Source organism: Ictalurus furcatus, chromosome 18 (genome assembly GCF_023375685.1).
Source record: "Ictalurus furcatus strain D&B chromosome 18, Billie_1.0, whole genome shotgun sequence".
NCBI lineage: Eukaryota > Metazoa > Chordata > Actinopteri > Siluriformes > Ictaluridae > Ictalurus > Ictalurus furcatus.
In genome coordinates this window covers 8,538,270-8,558,763 of record NC_071272.1, presented here as the reverse complement: position 1 = coordinate 8,558,763, position 20,494 = coordinate 8,538,270, and the positions used below count along the sequence as shown (strand labels likewise).

Genomic DNA, 20,494 nt, shown 5'->3' with positions numbered 1-20,494 from the left:
ACACAGTAGAACCGTAAACAACAAGAGATAATGCAAACATTTCAACATTGCTTACTTTAAAAAAAAAAAAAACGAACTAATTCATATAGACTAAATGTTATCAATAATTGTTCAAATATTTCCAAAACACTCGCGTATGAGCATAATTTCAGTTTTTAATGTATTTTAATCATTTTGTAATTATGAATAATTATCCAAAACTTTCAAAGAGATGTTTCGTATTGGTAAATTTAATCGATTTCATGACATCAAACATTAAACAAGTGGATTTCATTTACCTTAATAATAACACACATATATAATTATTCAAATCTTCCCAAAAACACTTATAAATTAGTAAATTGTAATGATTTTACAATATAAATGCGTGAATTTTTTAATGTACTTTAATCATTTTATGATTATTAATAACTGTTTAAACCTTTTCCAAGCATGCATGAGTTAATGTAATGAATTTCACCATATCAATAAAAATAAAAATATGAATATATTAATAAATAGATGTGCATAAACGTTGTATAAATAAATATAAACACAATCAAGAACCCTGTACGAACAGAAGACTTGCTTTGATTGATTTTTTTAACACCCAATCAGAGAGCAGAAGGCGGGCCCATTCTGACCAATCACAGCGCACGGGGCGGGATTTCTCAGAATACAAATGACAAAATTGGTTGAGCCTGTCAGGTCTGTGCTGTAGTTCTGTGTGTCCTTGAAGTCCTAAACAGTCTAAAAACATCACTTTATTTATTCTCTCATCTTAAATAACTCAGGTACTGTTATTTATTTCACTTTGTGCGTTTCATTGTTTGATAACGCGCCAATTTTTCATAGGAGGCGCGTGCTGAATAGATTAGCATGCATGCTAGCTTGTTATTGATAAAAACAAAAAACAAAAACAATTCAGTGAAGTGTACAGAAGTTTATTTTCACCTGACAGCAAGTTGTTTTGCTTGTAAGCTTGCAATTTAAACGAAGTCTGCTTATTTTTATAGATGGTCTTAGCTTAGCACAAGTGTCCACAGTGACAGATCTGTCATGTTTTAAAAAGATCCGGATGTGGCTTTAAAAAAAAACCAACAACAAACAAAACATCTGTCATCATCACCACCATCAGGTTTTTGTTTCCAGAGGTTTTACTTTCACCTGACTTACCTGGTTAACTCTTTTATTGTTAGCTTGGCATGTTAATACTAGCTCAGATCTAACCAGTCAGTCTAACTAGCCATGCTGAACAGGTGAGCACAAAAGTCTGTGCACCCCACCCACTCCTTTGTGGTTTCTGGATCAACAATTCAACAGTTTATCTATTTAAAAAATTTAAAAAAGTCAATAATTCTCTGGAACAGCATCTCTGACAGTAGTGCAGCTGCAAATCACAGGTTTATTTATAATTAATGAGAAAAAAACGTTTATGTGATCGTTTTCTACAGGGGAAGGAGATGTTATTTATGTAACATGTATGGAAGGAGTCTCCAGTGTCAGCGCTTTGTAACAGTCAGAGATAAAAGTGTAATTTTTTTTGTGTTATTAACTTCGAGAGAGAGAGAATAAATAAAGAGAGGGCTGGTGAGGGAACGACTGTTTACAGCTGCAACAACGTAAACCGGGAACAGGAACTTGTTTTGCTATTTTAAAAAAATCAGGAGTTATTCTGAATATCGGATACGTGTGGTGATTTATTTTCTTATTTCTGCTTTCAGTTTCAGAAGAATGGGCATTCTCGTATCGAAGGTCATGGACCAGAACATGAAGAAGCAGCAGGAGTTCATGCTGCACAATGCCAGAATGCAGGTAGATAATATAATGTATATACAGTATATAATATAATATATAATGAGATGTATTGAGTTCATATTTTATTTAAGCATTTGGAGATTATCCAAAGCGTCCGTATATGGATCAGATGGTAGATGTGTGTAAGAAGTCTAATTTGTGGATATTATAGTAGTAGTAGTAGATTTTAAGGGTGGGGCAATATATTGACAGAAATATCATATCATGATATTTAGGTTGTTGAGAACGAACATGCTTGGCAGGAAAAAAACGGTAAAACCGAGTCAAATACATTCTTTTTAAACAATTGAATTAAATTTAAACATAAAGATATAAAATTAGCATCAACAGAAGCTGCTTCTGATTAGAATTTGTAATTTCTTTTTTTTAAAAAAAGGAAATATCAAAAACAAAAAACACATAAAAAGTGTTATATATATACACACACACACACATATATATATATATATATATATATATATATATATATATATATATATATATATATATATATATATAAAAATCACGGTGTCGATATTATAGTATATCGTGTATCGCTCAGCCTTAATACACACGCCAGTAATAATGCTGCATATGGAAGCATTTGCGTCTGTAATTTCTTTGTTATAATGAGAATGAATATTAATGAATGAATTATATCTAAAATGAAGGCTCTGTATGAGGCCACCTTGGTGTTAAGATAAAAATAATGTGATATTTCTCGTTGTTTAGGCTCATAAGCTGTTTATCCTTAAATACGCAGGATGCTGTGACGCGCGTTGACTCTCCGTCTCACGCCATGGATTATTTCTGATATTTACCCAGCCGCTCTGTTACCGTCGCTGTGTATCGACCGGGTTATTTTAATATGGGGTTGTTTTTTAATATTGTAGGTGAAAACGGAGGTGGTGCTGAAGAAGTCGAGCGTGAATTTACGACGACAATGTGACGCTAAATCACGACACAATACACTGAGTTTTTAATGTTTTTCATATGTAGCACTGCCGGTTTATTTTCCGTGGTACTTTTCTTAATTAGTAAACGTAAATATCCTGATGTGTATCATGAAACACTAAATAAGATACGTTTTCGTTTGTTTATATTGTGTACTCTTTTTATATTTAATTTTTTTTCTTTAAACGTACAACATTGAAGATTCAAGATCTCGTGTTCTTATCGACTCTTACGCGAGAATAAAGATGTGTATGTAGATTGTGGCTTAACCTTACAGTCAGCCCCAGAATTATTGGCACCCTTGGTGAAAATGGGTTCAGAAAGAAGTCTGGTTAAATACTTTAATGTACGGTGTATATATTTAACCAAACAACACGTGTCACATTTATCACATTTATTATTTATATTTCCTTCAACCGATATATGCACTACCGGTCAAAAGTTTAGACACATACATTCTTTATTTTCCCCACATTTTAGAATAATAATAAAGTCATGAAAACTCTGGAGTAACACAAATGAAACTATGGTTTCATGATTAAAAAAAATCAAAAATAAATCAGAATAATTTAGTATTTTATCATCTTCAAAGTATATGCCCTTTTCGCCAAGAATTTCCAGAAATGTATTCTTGGTGTTTTCTTACCTGATTTCTTGAGGAATTTCCCTGAGATGATTTTTAAACAGTATTAAAGGAGTTCACACCTACGCTGGACTCTTATTGGCTGCTTTTCGGAATATTTCGCTCCGAGTCGTCCATTTAAAAAAAGTCGTCTGTTTTTTTGTAAATAAAATGTTCGTTTTCTAATGGAAGAAATGAATACGTCGGCACGCTTATATTTTTGTCTACAACACTGATTTCAAACATTTAATCATACGCCTTCAGATCAAAAGGTTTTTAAGATCATCAGAAACATTTCAGTCGCGCGTCCACAAACTTTTGACCTGTTGTGTGTGTGTGTGTGTGTGTATATAATTGCATGAAAATAGGTTTGTAGTGTATAACGTGGAGAAGAAAATAAAGGATCCAATAAAAAATTCTGATTGTGATGATTGTTTCGATGTATAGTTATCGTGCGTAATAATAATAATAATAACAACAACAACAGCCCTGCGCTATTTTGAACACTTCGGCCCCTCGGCGTGTTTATGTTTCCCCAGCGATCATCACGAGGACGCAGAGATTTTGCTCGTTAAAGATGGCTTCATCTTTATTTCTGCCCCCCCCGAGCGAACGCACGGGTGAGGTGTAACCCGCGCGCTTTTATTGCGATTCCGAGTTTGTTTTTCAGCCCCATTTTACGCTGGGATAATGTGATGTTTTTTGATTGATCTGTGCCCGTGAGGCGGGGAGCAGCTGTGATCAGCGATATTATAACGCCAGGATTTCCTCCGCTTGATGGAGGGCGGATTATAAACCGCGCAGCTGTTTCCGCCCTGCATTAACACTCATCACGGCCTGATCGATCGGCGAGGTGGTGCTGATTGCGTCTGTTGGTTTAAGGTCAGGATCAGTGACGCAGTTACATTCCACCGGATTTTATTTATTTCACTCAATATCCTTCACGCGTTCGCTCTTTTTCTCATTTCCTTTTTCTACTTCTTGAGCTTAGGATGTCATTGTGTACACACAGCGTATATACTTTATAAATAAAACATGCCACAGAATGTGCATTTTTCCTAAATAATGACTTGCTTCCTCCAAAAATGAAGTAAAATAAAAGTGAAGATGAGCACTCGGTCAGTTTATCCTTCAAACCCGTAATCTTAATATGTGAAAACATCTGGACTGAAGTCAAACTGATCTAATATTTTGTGTTATAGGATTACAGTAAACAAAATAAAAGATTATTAAACTTATTTCTAGTTATGTTTACTCACTTTATTTCAGGCTTATAATGTTCTTATTCCGGTGTACTGGCAGATCATTTTGCTTCCTTTTGAAATAAATGCTTAAAATGAGCAAAATGATCTGCCAACAAAACAAGAAAATGAGCAAAAATGTCTAGAAATAGATTTAATAATCGTTAATAATTCCATTTATTGTGATCTTATATAACGAGAAGAGCCAGAAAAGTAATAAAACTAGATAAATTTAACTAAATTCAAGATATTTCTGTTTGCTAAGAAGTCACTTTCTATAGTGTAGGAACGTTTTCTTTACAGGAGAGTGCATCGAATTAAAACAAATCTTATTTTATTAATTTGGAAAATAAAAAAGTACCTCAACTTTTAGTCTAATTCTCGTGTCGTTAAGTTGCGTGAATGAGTAACTGTATAAAAATTGTGAAAAATAAAAGAAATGTAAAATGATTGGGTGCGCTGGATCAAGTGCTATTTTATCAAAGCCATATCTGTGAGTACGTGATGTACTTTAGATTTACATTAACCTGAAGGCTTTTTTTTCTTTTAATAGCAGATATATTATTATTAAACTTTACAAACAGATCAAAAAGAGAGCAAGTTGGTCTAAAGCATAGTCCTAAATGCAAGAAATCGAGTAAATGTAAACGAGGAAGGAAAATAAACAAATAATGTTCAAATCAGCGGAGAAGAATGTGTAAATAAAAAAAGAAAAAGAAAGAAAAATCCTACTCAGAATCTTTAATTTTCAGTGTTGCAGATTATTCTGTAGGAGCCTGTTTTTGGCCTTTTATAAACTTGAAAATGAATTGCTGTCATTAAGTGGACAAAGACGCTCACTTGAGGGGCCATTTAAGTGACGGACGATTTTCCTTTTCATTAAGATGTCTAACAGCGTAGTCTATCCCCTTCCTCTCTGATTCCCATTACCCTTGACAATTTCCGTCAATTTATTTTGAGTTTGTAGATTATTTCTGACAGCACGGAGAGGATGAATGAATTCTTACACTTCACATCATACGGAATCTTTTATTAGAAATTTCATTAGAACTTTTTGAGGATCGTGACACGTCTGTCACATTACCACCGTCAGTGTCTTTACCTTTTCAACACACGAGACCTAATCTCAATTAAGATAAAGTTAGCCTCAATAGTTAAGTAGCTCATGTTGAGCATACGCATTTTCCGGTTGCCTAGCAACACTGTCTAAAAACGTATCTGCAAGATAATAAGATGGATTTGAAATAAAATAAATTCTAAACTAAATATTGGTACACTGAAGGAATCTACACGAACGAAACTGCGTGTTTGATGCTAACTTCCTGCTGCTGTTGTTTTCAGGGGCGGGGCAGTTATGTTCCGGGTGGTGTTTGATTGGACTCGAGTTGGATGAGTAAATAAAAACTTTCTCGCTGTTTTTACAGAAATGAAATTTAAATGAATACGTTGTTTTGGTGGAAATGGAAATATTGAAGTACTAACTAAATGAGTAATTAATTGCAGTAAATGCACATATTTACAAAACACAGTGCTTTCCAGGAAATTTCAATATATAAATTAGTAAGTAAATTCAATCGAATGAATAAATAGATAGATAGATAGATAGATAGATAGATAATTTTTTTCTACAAACATTGAATTTTCCTGGAAATTAAATTAGAATAAATAAAATAATAAGTAGTTAAATGGATATGATTTCTACAAACATGTACTTTTCCTGGAAATTAAGCAATATTTTGGTACAAAATGGCTCACATTAATTCAATTACAAGGCAATAACATATTTATAACTATAACTATTTATAACATACTGTATATAACACTTTTTTTTTTTTTTTTTTGGTGAAAAAGGTCAGATGAAACTTTTCCAAGGTCTCAGCGCTGCTCTGAACTGAGCGTTTCTCATATCTGATGTAGCACTGGAACAATTTCCTTGAAAATGTAATCAGTACGTGGGCAATAACGTGATTTTCTCTCGTGCTCACTTTATTTTTCCGTGATGTTTGTCTGGAGTCATCCTTTTTTTTTTAGATTTATTTGTCTGTAACCGCAGCATTCAGGAAACCGAATACCTGAAACTGTTTCCTTCGATCACTCCGGCCTCCATTTCACAGAAGCTCGGTCGAGCAAGCGAAGTGGGTGGGGCTTATTGGTAGGCATTGGTTATTTTTATTATCAGGTTCGTGATGAACTCTTTGTCAGCTGTTTTCTGAACAGGTTGATTTTGCGTGCTTTGACGTTTCTTTGAACGGAGGGTGTGTAAACTTTTGCACCTTAATGCTGCTTGTCTCTGTGTACCAAACTCACGTGATTAATTAACAAGACGTAATAATTAGAGAATATTAGGGTGTTCTTTTCACGCGTTCTTCTCAAACGAGGCGCCGGATGAGATTCGGTGGTGAAGGTGAACGGTTTTCCCGTTTGTTTGTTATAAAGTTTGTAATAACGCTTTAATATGTAACAGCTATATTCACCTCTTCCTTCAGCATCATGTGGCCTGATCACGTTCGCGTTCCACTCGTTTTGGGATGACATGTAACCAAATGACCCTTTCAAGGAAGAAATAGTGCATCGATTAGACGTGAAAAAAAAACCCAGACGTTGACGTGCGAGTGTCATGGTGAGTCACGAAACAGACATGCAGGTCCCAGCGACTCAGAAACACGCGCCCTGCAATTTGAAGCACTTTAATGTTTAACGTTAATTGCACGTTTCATTTCCTCGAGCGTCGTCCTAGTGGACATTTCTACGTCCAGCTCCGGTCGAGTTTAAATTCTTTTGTTCCGCTTGTCTAATTTAAATACGACGGTGAAAAAAGCAGGAAATGAGGAAAAACATGCTAATGTGCTCATGTGACCTCTTTTGAAAGTGTGTAGAAGTGAAAGAGTGGAGGTTACGGCGGAGGTCGGAGGTCAACATGCACTCCTGAATGCTTTCTAAATGTCTCATGGGAATAACGATAGGCTCGTTAATGCATGAAATTGAATAAAATGGTAATGAATAGTAATGAATTATTAGCTCTGGTGAACATCTGACACATGACGTGTGTGAATGTGTTTTATTTAAGCATATCTATACATTTCTAAAGGATACAGTAACTCTGTGTGTGTGTGTGTAGATGGAGCGTCAGATCCTCATGCAGAACGAGATGCGAGAGCGACAGATGGCTATGCAGATCGCCTGGTCTAGAGAATTTCTCAAATACTTCGGGTCTTTTTTCGGTCTGGCTGCAGTTGGCCTCACTGCCGGGTCAGACACACATACACACACACATAAACACACACACAAACACCCTGTTCTTACTGTAGCTAATTAATCCTAACCTTAACCCTAGTAACCAAAAATAAATCTTTTCACCCTTTTAGTTTTTCAAATCAAAGATTTAAAATAAAAACGACGATGATTTAGATGACAGATTTGATTGACAATAATCTGATGTGCATACATTGCATCCGGAAAGTATTCACAGCGCTTCACTTTTTCCACATTTTATGTTATGTTACAGCCTTATTCCAAAATGGATCAAATTCATTATTTTCCTCAAAATTCTACAAACAGTACCCCATAATGACAACGTGAAAGAAGTTTGTTTGAAATCTTTGCAAATTTATTACAAATAAAAATTTTTAAAAAGCACTGGTAGATAAGTATTCACAGCCTTTGCTCAATACTTTGTTGAAGCACCTTTGGCACCAATTACAGCCTCAAGTCTTTTTGAGTATAATGCTACAAGCTTGGCACACCTATTTTTGGGTAGTTTCTCCCTTTCTTCTTTGCAGGACCTCTCAAGCTCCATCAGGTTGTATGGGGAGCATCAGTGCACAGCTATTTTATTTTCAGATTTCTCCAGAGATGTTCAATCGGGTTCAAGTCTGGGCTCTGGCTGGGCCACTCAAGGACATTCACAGAGTTGTCCTGTAGACACTCCTTTGTTATCTTGGCTGTGTGCTTAGGGTCGTTGTCCTGTTGGAAGATGAACCTTCACCCCAGTCTGAGGTTCAGAGCGCTCTGGAGCAGGTTTTCATCAAGCTTGTCTCTGTACATTGCTGCATTCATCTTTCCCTCGATCCTGACTAGTCTCCCAGTTCCTGCTGCTGAAAAACATCCCCACAGCATGATGCTGCTACCACCATGCTTCACTGTAGGGATGGTATTGGCCAGGTGATGACTGGTGCCTGGTTTCCTCCAGACATGACGCTTGCCATTCAGGCCAAAGAGTTCAATCTTTGTTCAATCTTTGGTCTGAGAGTCCTTCAGGTGCCTTTTGCCAAACTCCAGGTGGGCTGTCATGTGCCTTTTACTGAGGAGTGGCTTCCGTCTGGCCACTCTACCATACAGGCCTGATTGGTGGAGTTCTGCAGAGATGGTTGTTCTTCTGGAAGTTTTTCCTCTCTCCTCATAGACACGCTGGAGCTCTGTCAGTGGGACCATCAGGTTTTTGGTCACCTCCCTGTGTAAGGCCCTTCTCCCCCGATCGCTCAGTTTGGCCGGGCGGCCAGCTCTAGGAAGAGTCCTGCTGGTTCCAAACTTCTTCCATTTACGGATGATGGAGGCCACTGTGCTCACTGGGACCTTCAGTGCTGCAGAAATGTTTCTGTACCCTTCCCCAGATCTGTGCCTCGACACAATCCTGTCTTGGAGGTCTCCAGACAATTCCTTGGACTTCATGGCTTGGTTTGTGCTCTGACATGCATTGTTAACTGTGGGACCTTACATAGACAGGTGTGTGCCTCTCCAAATCATGTCCAATCAACTGAATTTACCACAGGTGGACTCCAATCAAGTTGTAGAAACATCTCAAGGATGATCAGTGGAAACAGGATGCACCTGAGCTCAATTTTGAGCATCATGGCAAAGACTGTGAATACTTATGTACATGTGCTTTTTTTTGTTTTTTATTTTTAATAAATTTGCAAAGATTTCAAACAAACTTCTTTCACGTTGTCATTATGGGGTATTTGTAGAATTTTGAGGAAAATAATGAATTTAATCCATTTTGGAATAAGGCTAGAACATAACAAAATGTGGGAAAAGTGAAACGCTGTGAATACTTTCCGGATGCACTGTATAAAGCAACAAATCGTATAAATTAAGTATAAAAGCATACATTTTTAATAGAGTTAAATAAGATTAAAATAGATATTAAAATGTTGGGTTTTTTTGTTGATGAAGCAACAACAATATTAGTGCTCCGTATTTCAGCCGAGACCACACCCTGATCCAGTTCTGACTTTATTCTGCTTTAAAGAATCACAGAAACTGTTTAAAAGTGTGCAAGTTTTTATATCTTGGTGGACAAGATGGACAGAAGGACAGGAATATCGATTAGTCGAGGTCCCGATGAGGACAGTTAAATTTAGATAGTGTAGAATGATTTTTTTTTTTTATGTTCCGATATCGATACTAATACTTTAAATCCTAATGAGCTTTAAAGTGATATTTTAAAAATATTCTCAGTTCAAATATGACATACACAAAACCTCTGGGTTTTTTGGTTTTATTTAGTAAAACCAACACAATAAATGATGTAAATAATATACACTGATCTTTCGCCACACATGGAGCTGATGTGTTCACTGTGTATCTCCACAGTGCCATAAAGAGGAGGAAACCCGGTCTGTTTGCACCACTGGTGCCGCTCAGCTTCATCCTGGTGTATCAGATGGACATGGCGTATGGCTCCTACGTCCACCGCGTGAGAGGTGCGTTAATGTCCCTGATTTCAGCAGCAGCGTGAGAGCACAATTATTTCTGCTTCGATTTCTTGTTTATAAACTAGAGAAAATTAATAAAGCTTCACAAAACGCATCACGGATACGTACGACGTTCCTCCGGTGAACTCGTAACAGAGTTCGGCGTGAGTTTCTATATCGGTCCGTCCTTCCTTCCTGAACTCATTTAATTAGTTCAGAAGGTTGGAGTTACTCAAGTTACTTTAAGTGTGTGATTGATTGGTGATTATAGGTTTAGCGTAGGAGCCGCATTAATCCTATTAGAGAATCCTGTCTTCAAGTGTCACCACCAGCCTGTTCTCAGAAAAAGCTGCTTTAAGTGCTCTGACAATTCTGTGAAATACAGTATATTTAGCTTTAAATTATATCTTGCGAGGTATGAAGTATGAATTAAACCAGTTTAATGGTGGGAGGGAGTCCCCTCAAGGCCATACCACCGTGTTATTAATTCAATCAACACCGAACACAAAGCACTTGTAAAGTCTGTCACGCTTCCTCCGTTGTAGATTCTTCGTTTTTTTTTCTCTTTGACCTTTATCATATTGCTCAAAACACCTTTACACGTAATAATAAAATGGAAATCGGAAAAGGTGTCGTAAAACAATATTTTCCTCTTTTATGTCTGGATATAATATATAACCTGAATAATTTATGAGGATTGTAGTGTTTCATAATAAAGATTTGTTTAAGGTGTGTTCAAGTCAGCCGACGAGTTCACATCTTCAGCAGAACTGACGGTCACAATGGTCCCGCCTCCTTTACTGGTTCTGACAGGCACATAGGCCACGCCTCCTTTACCTTGATTGACACACAGAGAGAGGCCACACCTCCTTTACCTTGATTGACACACACAGAGGCCACGCCTCCTTTACCTTGATTGACACACACAGAGGCCATGCCTCCTTTACCTTGATTGACACACACAGAGGCCACGCCTCCTTTACCATGATTGACACACAGAGGCCACACCTCCTTTTCCTTGATTCACACACACACACACACACACACAGAGGCCATGCCTCCTTTACCTTGATTGGCACATACACACACACAGAGGCCACACCTCCTTTTCCTTGATTGACACACACAGAAGCCACACCTCATTTACCTTGATTCACACACACATACACAGAGGCCACACCTCCTTTTCCTTGATTGAAAGCACACACAGGCCATACCTCCTTTATTTTGACTGAAGGCCACACCTCCTTTAACTTAATTGACACATATACACACACACAGAGGCCATGCGTCCTTTACCTTGATTGAAACCAAGCAGAGGCCACGCCTCTTTTACTTAGATTGAAACCACAGAGGCCATGCCTCCTTTACTTTGATTGAAACCATACACAGGCCACGCCTCCTTTACCTTGATTGACACACGCACAGGCCATGCCTCCTCTACCTTGATTGAAACCATACAGAGGCCACGTCTCCTTTACCTTGATTGACACACGCACAGGCCAAGCTTCCTTTACCTTAATTGACACACACACAGAGGCCATGCCTCCTTTACCTTGATTGAAACCACACAGAGGCCACTCCTCCTTTACCTTGACTGATGGCCGCAGAAGCCTAAATTTCTAATTACATTTACATATAAATGATTTTAACAGGAATGTAAATTATTATGCAGCACACTCCAGTTCTGAGATTTTATGAAAAGTTAATGTGTTTAAGTTTAAACCGCTGAGTCACTGAAAGGTCGTGTGAGGTGAAGTGTCCTGAGGGATGTGACCTCCCCTGACCTGTGTCCTTTTTCCAATCAATCAGTTACTCCGCCTGAGGCGCAGTGGTCTGAGCTTGCTGATGCTGTGTTCATCGACCGATTCCGGAAAACTCCTTCAAACATGATCGACTGATCATTCAGGGTCTCAGAAGCCGCTCGCTCTGTACTGCACTGTGCCACTGTTTTAACACACTCCTCAAATAGGTGTGTCAGTGTGTGTTAGATCAAGGAGTGTAAAGTCTGGGTGGATTAACTTGACGTGATCGTATACAGCAGCGATGAACGTTTATAATAATTAGAGATATTTACAGAGTATAATCACCAAATCAGAGCAGAAAACACAGAAATGACGGCTTCACATACTGCACACTGTAAAACACTCCACTAAAGCGACCAGCACAACTGTTGGCGCTTATTTATGCGACGCAGGATTCAGTGCCCTCGTGGGCATCAAATTAAAGTCCTGATCCAGGTTGGGTACAAGAGTCGAGATAAGAGGCGCGCTTTCAAAATACATCACCTGACTTTAATAAGCTACAGTGCGAGGCGCGAGGCCCAGCGCCTCCTCGTCACACATGCAGTGTGTGTGCAGTGTTTACTGTTATAGCCTCGGTTCATAAAACCATTATTAAATGTATAATATTTCACTCTCTGGTGTAGAGCAGTTCAATGTGATGTGTTGTGGTAAAAATGTCAAAATACTCGACCTACAAAATAAATAAATACATATTAAAAAAAATTCTGTCTATCTATCTATCTCTTTATCTATCTGTTTGTATGTCTGTTTATCTGTCTGTCTATCTTTATCTGTCTATCTATCTGTTTGTCTGTTATCTATCTATCTATCTCTTTATCTATCTGTTTGTCTGTTTGTCTATCTCTGTCTATCTATCTATCTATCTAACAGTCTGTCTCTATCTATCTATCTATCTATATCTGTCTTCCTGTTGGTCTGTCTATCAATCTGTATATCTATTGATCTGTCTATCTATCTATCGATCTGTCTCTCTATCTATCTAATCTATCTATCTCTTTCTGTCTGTCGTTCTGTTTATCAATCCCTGTCCATCTGTTTCTATCTATCTATTTATTTATCTAATAATCTGTCTACAGATCTCTATCTATCTATCTATCTATCTATCTATCTATCTATCTATATCTTTCTGTCTGTTCTGTCCATCATTCTGTCTGTCTATCTATTGATCTGTCTGTCTTTTTATCTATTTAGTTATTTATCTATTTATATTTCCAGGAAGAGTGTATAGAAATATTTATTTAATTATTTGTTTAATTTATTTGTTTTCTTATTTATATTCAATGTCCAGGATAATTGTTTTGCAAAAAAAATTTTTAAGTATTAATTGTACAAAATTAATTTAGTTTAAAATATTATTTATTTCTTTGTTCTTTTGTTTGATTTTTAATAAACAACGACAAAGCCCTTGTTTGGCCATGTGATATTGGAGTTTGTGAAAGGCAGATATATTCTACCCTTGCGGTGTTTGTATTTAGCAATGATATGATGACGCGTGTGTTTTTTTACCCGCCGCTTCACTGAGTCACGCTGTTCTCGACTTTATGGGAAATTATCTATAAATTGTCTGTTGATCCCCCACCCCAATTCCTTCAATAATTTGAAAATAGAAGAAGAACGTAGATGAACGCCAACATTTTCTTCTTCAGTGCTTCAATTAGCACTTCTCTTCTTAGAGGTTGTTATTATAGAGCCGGCGAATGTTTTCTCATAGTCACGCATCTCTCTCCATAACACCATATTTCACTGTAAACTATTAAAGAATACCCCAAACCCCTGAGCTCTTTATCAGAGCAGACCTACTCATTATTTTTGGGTTTATTTTTGTCTAGAATGTGCGTTCATGCGCTCAGTCTTTATTAACTCCCGAGATGCGTTTTATGATTGCAGAGGAAGCTGAGAGCATCATGGTGACTGAAGCAGATCGGCTGAATTTGCCTCATGGACCGCCGACGTTTGAGAGCATTGAGAAAGTGCGCAGAGCAAAATCCCACCTCCCTCCTCTCTCGGAGAAATGAGGGATGCTTTCAGCAGTAGTAAGTCAGGGAGGGAGGGAACTTGACCACGGAGATGTCTCTGTACTCTGACAAGGTTCTTTGAGATCCTGAATTCAGCAGAATTTAAAAGATTAACTATCGATCATGAGTGATTGATTAGCTCAACTGGCTAGGTGTTGGAAAATTCATAAATAATCACGGATAAATATTTGATTGGAAAGTCTTTAGCCTGACATTTTGGATCAGGCACACCTGATTAGAATTTCAAGACTGGAAAAATTTAACAGCAAAAATATTGAGAATCACGTTTTTTTTTAAAGCATTTTCTGAAATTTTATTATTAAATTAAATATTAAAGCTCAAGAAACACTTGAGATATTACAAACTGCACCTTTTATATTACACAAAGATAATTTGTTAATCAGTAGCTAAAACACGACTCACATTTGGTATTTTCTTAAATGTCAGTTTTGCTATTTGATATAAATCTAAACGTCTGGTCTAAACGGTGTGATGTAGTCGATATGCACTTGTGGTTTTATTTTATTTTATATATATATATATATATATATATATATATATATATATATATATATATATATATATATATATATATAATTATATATGATCCTTTCTTTTTGAACATCTTATCCAGACACCAAACTGTTTTTTTTAAACAGTCTACAAGCTGTTAAACAGAGACGGGACTCTGAAACCATGTGAAAGACGTCACAGGAGAGACGGAGGAGATGCTGTCATCTGTTGTGTTGAATCTCTCTGATATCTGGTGTGTGTGTGAGTGAGTGTATTTGTGAGCACACACACACACACACACACACACACACACACACACACACTGATTGGTAGAAACTGCTCTTTTGGTACGCTCTGTAAAACGGTGTTGTGTCAAATATCTACTGTGTGCTACTGAGAATCATCAAATAAAACATCATAAACCTGTCTGTCTATCTATCTATCTACAGCCAGCGCCCTACATTAATATTGGCACCCTTAAACATGCATCAAAATCAACACAATGATTTACTGACCACAAAATCAAGGTCCGGCCATGGCCATCCCAGTCCCCTGACTTGAAACCCATAGAAAACCTGTGGGGGGAACTGAAGAGGAGAGTCCACCAGCGTGGACCTGGAAATGTGAAGCATCTGGAGAGATTCTGTATGGAGGAATGATCTCAGATCCCTTGCCATGCATTCTCCAACCTCATCAGGCCTTATAGGAGAAGACTCAGAGCTGTTAGCAAAGGGAGCTAGCACAAAGTACTGACTAAAATGGTGCCAATAATTGTTGCACACCTATATTTAAGAAATATTTTTTTGATAAACCTGTGTTGTGTTTGCAATTGTTTGATATCCATGAGAGCAGAGTATTTTTGTGATTTTTTTAAACAAAAGATCAAAAGGTTAAACAATAAAGACAAATTTTCACAGCCTTCTTTGCTCATATTTACCAAGGGTGGCAATATTAGCGTAGAGCACTGTATTTGTATATAATATAAACCCAGTACACGGTTCATCTCAGCGTTATTATTTTTTATTGTTTGTGGTAAAGTGGGAGAGGAGGTGATGGGCGGGGCTTATGAGGACAGCCTGGCCGGCTCCGTGACGTCACCTGGCCCTATAAAGCGGCGGTGGGTGACACTCTCACCTGGTATCTTTGCACGCGCGTACCTGTGTGTGAACGAGTGCGTATACGTGTGTGTGCGTGCGTGCGCGCGCGTGTGTGTGCTGAGTCGACATGTCCCGGCTGCTGATCCCGGTGCTGCTGTGCGGGGTGTGCGTGTGCGCGCGCGCGGTGCAGCAGCGGGACTACGGAGTGAAGCTGTGCGGGAGAGAGTTCATCCGCGCCGTCATCTTCACCTGCGGGGGCTCGCGGTGGAGACGAGACCTCGACCTGGAGCTACCGGGACAGGGTGAGTCACATCACACACACACACACACCAATCTCTTTTAACTTTGTTTAGAAGAAAAAAATACACACGTGTGTCTTGCATGTTTATTCCCATGCATTCAGTGCGATATAAAACCTGCAAATTTATAACAACTGACTAGAAACAAGTCAAATTCTATAATAATAAAACTCTAAAGTTTATCTTCTGAGAAATAAAGTACACACCGTACTTCTGCCACTTTGTGCTTCTTTGTACCCTTAGTGTGTGTATTTCACCTTGTAAAGTACCTTTAAATAGCTTTCTGAGTTGTGGTCTTTAAGCTCCAGATACAGTTGAGGTCATAAGTTTACACACCCCTTGCAGAATCTGCAAAATGCTAATAATTAAAAAAAAATTAAAAAAAGAGGGATGAAAAATTAAAAGTGCATTTTGTTTCATTTTTTTATTTAGTCCCACCCTGAATAAGCTCTTTCACATAACAGATGTTTACGTATAGTCCACAAGACACAATAATACCTGAGTTTACTCAACTGTTTACACACGCTCGATTATTAATACTGTGTGTCATTACCTGGACGATCCACGACTGTTTTTTTATGTTTTGTGAGAGTTGTTCATGAGTCCCTTGTTAATCCTGAACAGTTAAACTGCCCACTGTTCTTCAGAAAAATCCTCCAGGTCCCGCACATTCTTTACTTTTCCAGCATCTTCTGCATATCTGACCCCCTTTCCAACAGTCGATATATGATGTATGATGTTGAGATCCATCTTTTCGCTCTGAGGACAACTGAGGGACTCGTACACGACTATTACAAAAGGTGCAAACATTCACTAATGCTCAAGAAGGTCAGATATGGAGAAGATGCTGGAAAAGTAAAGAATGTGCAGGACCTGGAGGATTTTTCTGAAGAACAGTGGGCAGTTTAACTGTTCAGGATTAACAAGGGACTCATGAACAACTCTCACAAAACATAAACACGTCATGTCGTTGATCATCCAGGTAACAACACACGGTATCAATAATTGAGCATGTGTAAACTTTGGAACTGGTTCATTTGTGTAAACTCAGTTACTGTTGTGTCTTGTGAACTATACGTAAATGTCTGTTATGTGAAATAGCTTATTCCGGGCGGGACTAAATAAACAACAACATGGGATTTTTATGATCCCTCTTATTTATTATTATTATTTTATTAAAATTATTAAATTTAGCAGATTCTGCAAGGTGTATGTAAACTTATGACCTCAACTTCAATTATTTTAAAGATTTCCAGGTACAAGAGGGGGAAAAAGTACTGTTAGATACCTTCATTTCTGAGAACAGAAGCAAAATCAATTCAATTCAATTTTATTTGTATAGCGCTTTTTACAATAGACATTGTCTCAAAGCAGCTTTACAGAAATATCAACACGGTATACAGATATTAAAGGTGCGAATTTATCCAACTGTGCAAGCCACTGAGTGGCGACGGTGGCAAGGGAAAAACTCCCTAAGATGTTTTAAGAGGAAGAAACCTTGAGAGGAACCCGACTCAGAAGGGAACCCATCCTCATCTGGGTAACAACAGATAGTGTGAAAAAGTTCATTATTGACTTCAGCCTATATCGTGTACTCATTATTTTTATGACTGTTTTCTATCCTTTTATATTTTATTATAAAATTAAAAAACTGACTCTGAACTGAATGTTTTAGTCTTTTACTTTTGTTCTTAATTGCTTTTTTCCTGCACAGTGAAAGAAAATAAATTTAAAATATAAAACGCAAGTTGCTCGAATTTGTCTGTTCTGAGCTGAATTAATAATAATAATAATAACAATAGTAGTAATAATAATAATATTAATAATAATAATAAGAAGAAATAGATTATATTTTGTTGCCACGTCATATATTTATATAAAAAATAATGCACCTGTAATTCTGTATTGTTCAGCTACATAATGCAGTAAAGTATTGGATTATAATGTATCTTTAGAATATAGCTTTTATGAAGTTTTTAGAAGAAGCCTTTATTGGTCACATATACATTACAGCACAGTGAAATTCTTTTCTTCGCATATCCCAGATTGTAAGGAAGTTGGGGTCAGAGTGCAGGGTCAGCCATAATACAGCCCCCTGGACCGCCCCTGGAGCTCAAGGGCCCAGCAGTGGCAGCTTGGCGGTGTTGGGGCTTGAACCCCCGACCTTCTGATCAGTAACGTCTTTAAGACCCGCTGGTGTGATGACAGAAGCAAAACCTGAGACTCTAAACACGTCACCCTTCACATAGCTATCGCAACTGATTAACAGATGCTCAGATATACGTCATGAGCTCGCTGCTTAATTAATGACCATCATTCATTAGTAGAGAAGGTAAATCTGCTGGGAATGCTGGAGTTTGGAAACTGCGGTGAGAAGAGTCTCATTAATTGTGTCAGGGCTCATTAACACTGTGTTTACACGAAATTGTGACGCGTGTTACACGAAATTACATGAAATTGAACACGGTGTTAATGAGCGCTGACGCGATTAATGAGACTGTTCTCGCCGCAGTTTCCAAACTCCAGCATTCCCAACACCTTCTGTACTAATGAATGATGGTCATTAATTAAGCAGCGAGCTCATGACGTATATCTGAGCATCTGTTAATCAGTTGCGATAGCTAAGTGAAGGGTGACGTGTTTAGAGTCTCAGGTTTTGCTTCTGTCATCACACCAGCGGGTCTTAAAGACGTTAAAGATGTTAAAATGAGAGACAGAGCTTTCTCTGGGAATACAGGACACGTTTCCTCCCCCAGTTATCTCTCTCTCTCTCTCTCTCTCTCTCTCTCTCTCAAAAAAAAAACCAAAAAACAATCAGTGTGTCAACAAACATGAACACTGGGTGATCGCTGCTAGCTAAAAATGTAATTATTTAATTCATTTATTTCATTTTAAAGTGTTTTAAACACATCTTTTATATTATTTCTGTCTTTGGTATACATTTACCAGGGCTGCTCAAACGATTTGTAGTTTTGCGATCGAATAATCTGTAGACGTTTAAATGGTAAATGGCGCACTTATATAGCGCTTTTATCCAAAGCGCTTTACACTGTCTCGTTCACCCATTCACACACACACTCACACACCAATGGTAGCAGAGCTGCCATGCAAGCGCTAACTTGCCATCGGGAGCAACTTGGGTTCAGTGTCTTGCCCAAGGACACTTCAGCATGTGGAGTCATGTGGGCCGGGAATCGAACTGCCAGTCCTACGATTAGTGGACAACCCGCTCTACCAACTGATCCACAGCCGCCCTGTTTACAGAAGAACAGACAAAATTTAAATTACAGTTAAGGATTTTGACCGTTTTAAAATAAAGAAATAAAAACGCTGAAATTTTATCATTCAAACACATAGATGTTTATCTTTTTCTTATTCTGCCTTTTTATCTAAATTTTTTTAATGAAACATATAATTATTACTATTAGCACAAACGAATAAGGAGACGTTTATTATTTAACATTTATGGAAGGAGTCTCCAGTGTCAGAGCTTTTAGACATCTTCAGGACAGAGGAGTTTACACTTTCTGGTTTGTCAGGAACATGACAAGCTGCGTTTTTTTGGTTTTTTTTGAGAGAGAGAGAATAAAGAAGGGCTGGTGAAGGAAGGACTGTTTACAGCTGCTATAACATAAGTGACAACAGGAACTAATTCCTGGATCATGGACGTCCCACAATGCTAAACTTATTCGCTGCTGTATAAGAGGAATAAAACGCGTCCTGATGTGCTGTAATTGGAAAATAATCAATCAATCAAATCACATTATTTAGTACTGTTTTGAAGTGATTGATAGTGTGAAGTGTGTGGTGTAAAAGTTAAACATGCATTCAACACAATCACCCTCACAAATACGGCAGCTGTTGTAATGAAAACGATCCAGGATCAAAGGTTAAATCTTAAAGATCATCTTTCCTCAGATCCGAACCTGCTGCTGCTGTCTTACCAGAGCTCGTCAGACGGAGACGAGCAACTTGGCTGGATAAAAAGCAACGACGAAGCTCCAGACAAACGATCCTCCATCCTTTCCTCCTCCTCCTCTCTCAGTGACCTCCTCCAGGCTGTGGGAGTTCAGAAGAACACCAGAGATGAGTCGAGTCTGTCTGAGGAAGTGCAGAGGAACTGGCTGGACTCGCTCTTCTCCTCCGGGCCACTAGGGGGCGAACATGTCAGGAGTTTAGACCTCAGCTGGCTTCGTGAGGACCGGAGGAAGCGTAACTACTCGCTCGGCCTGGCGGGGCTCTGCTGCAGTCAGGGCTGCACCAAGAACGACATCGGACGTCTGTGCTGAGGATGGAGGGATGGATGGATGGATGAAGCGGACGAGTGCGGTCCAGGACTTATTTAAACACAGACAGACCTCTTTAAGCTGCTCCAGAAATGTCCAGTTTGTAAATATTGTCTATGATGTTACAATATAAATGGAAAATAAATAAAAATAAACATTATTGTCAAGTGACTGACGATCCGTGATTTTATAC

General features: G+C 38.0%; 2 protein-coding genes across 3 annotated transcripts; both read left to right on the top strand.

The window, feature by feature from the left end:
* The first annotated feature begins 644 nt into the window (after positions 1 to 644).
* On the top strand, positions 645 to 15,045 carry plgrkt (plasminogen receptor, C-terminal lysine transmembrane protein). Of its 2 annotated transcripts, none has more exons than XM_053649626.1 (6): positions 645 to 773; positions 1,704 to 1,794; positions 7,712 to 7,842; positions 10,186 to 10,295; positions 13,979 to 14,124; positions 14,766 to 15,045. In XM_053649626.1, exons 2-5 carry the CDS (start codon positions 1,714 to 1,716, stop codon positions 14,104 to 14,106), a joined length of 450 nt encoding a protein of 149 aa, XP_053505601.1. In that variant the 5' UTR covers positions 645 to 773; positions 1,704 to 1,713; the 3' UTR covers positions 14,107 to 14,124; positions 14,766 to 15,045. The 2 variants fall into 2 exon arrangements, with proteins under 2 accessions (XP_053505601.1, XP_053505600.1); XM_053649625.1 differs by having other exon boundaries at positions 14,741 to 15,045.
* Positions 15,046 to 15,135: 90 nt separating this feature from the next.
* On the top strand, positions 15,136 to 20,469 carry rln1 (relaxin 1). Its single transcript, XM_053649624.1, has 2 exons — positions 15,136 to 16,018; positions 19,934 to 20,469. The coding sequence occupies exons 1-2, from the start codon at positions 15,844 to 15,846 to the stop codon at positions 20,302 to 20,304; spliced, it is 546 nt and encodes a 181-aa protein (XP_053505599.1). The 5' UTR covers positions 15,136 to 15,843; the 3' UTR covers positions 20,305 to 20,469.
* Positions 20,470 to 20,494: the final 25 nt, after the last annotated feature.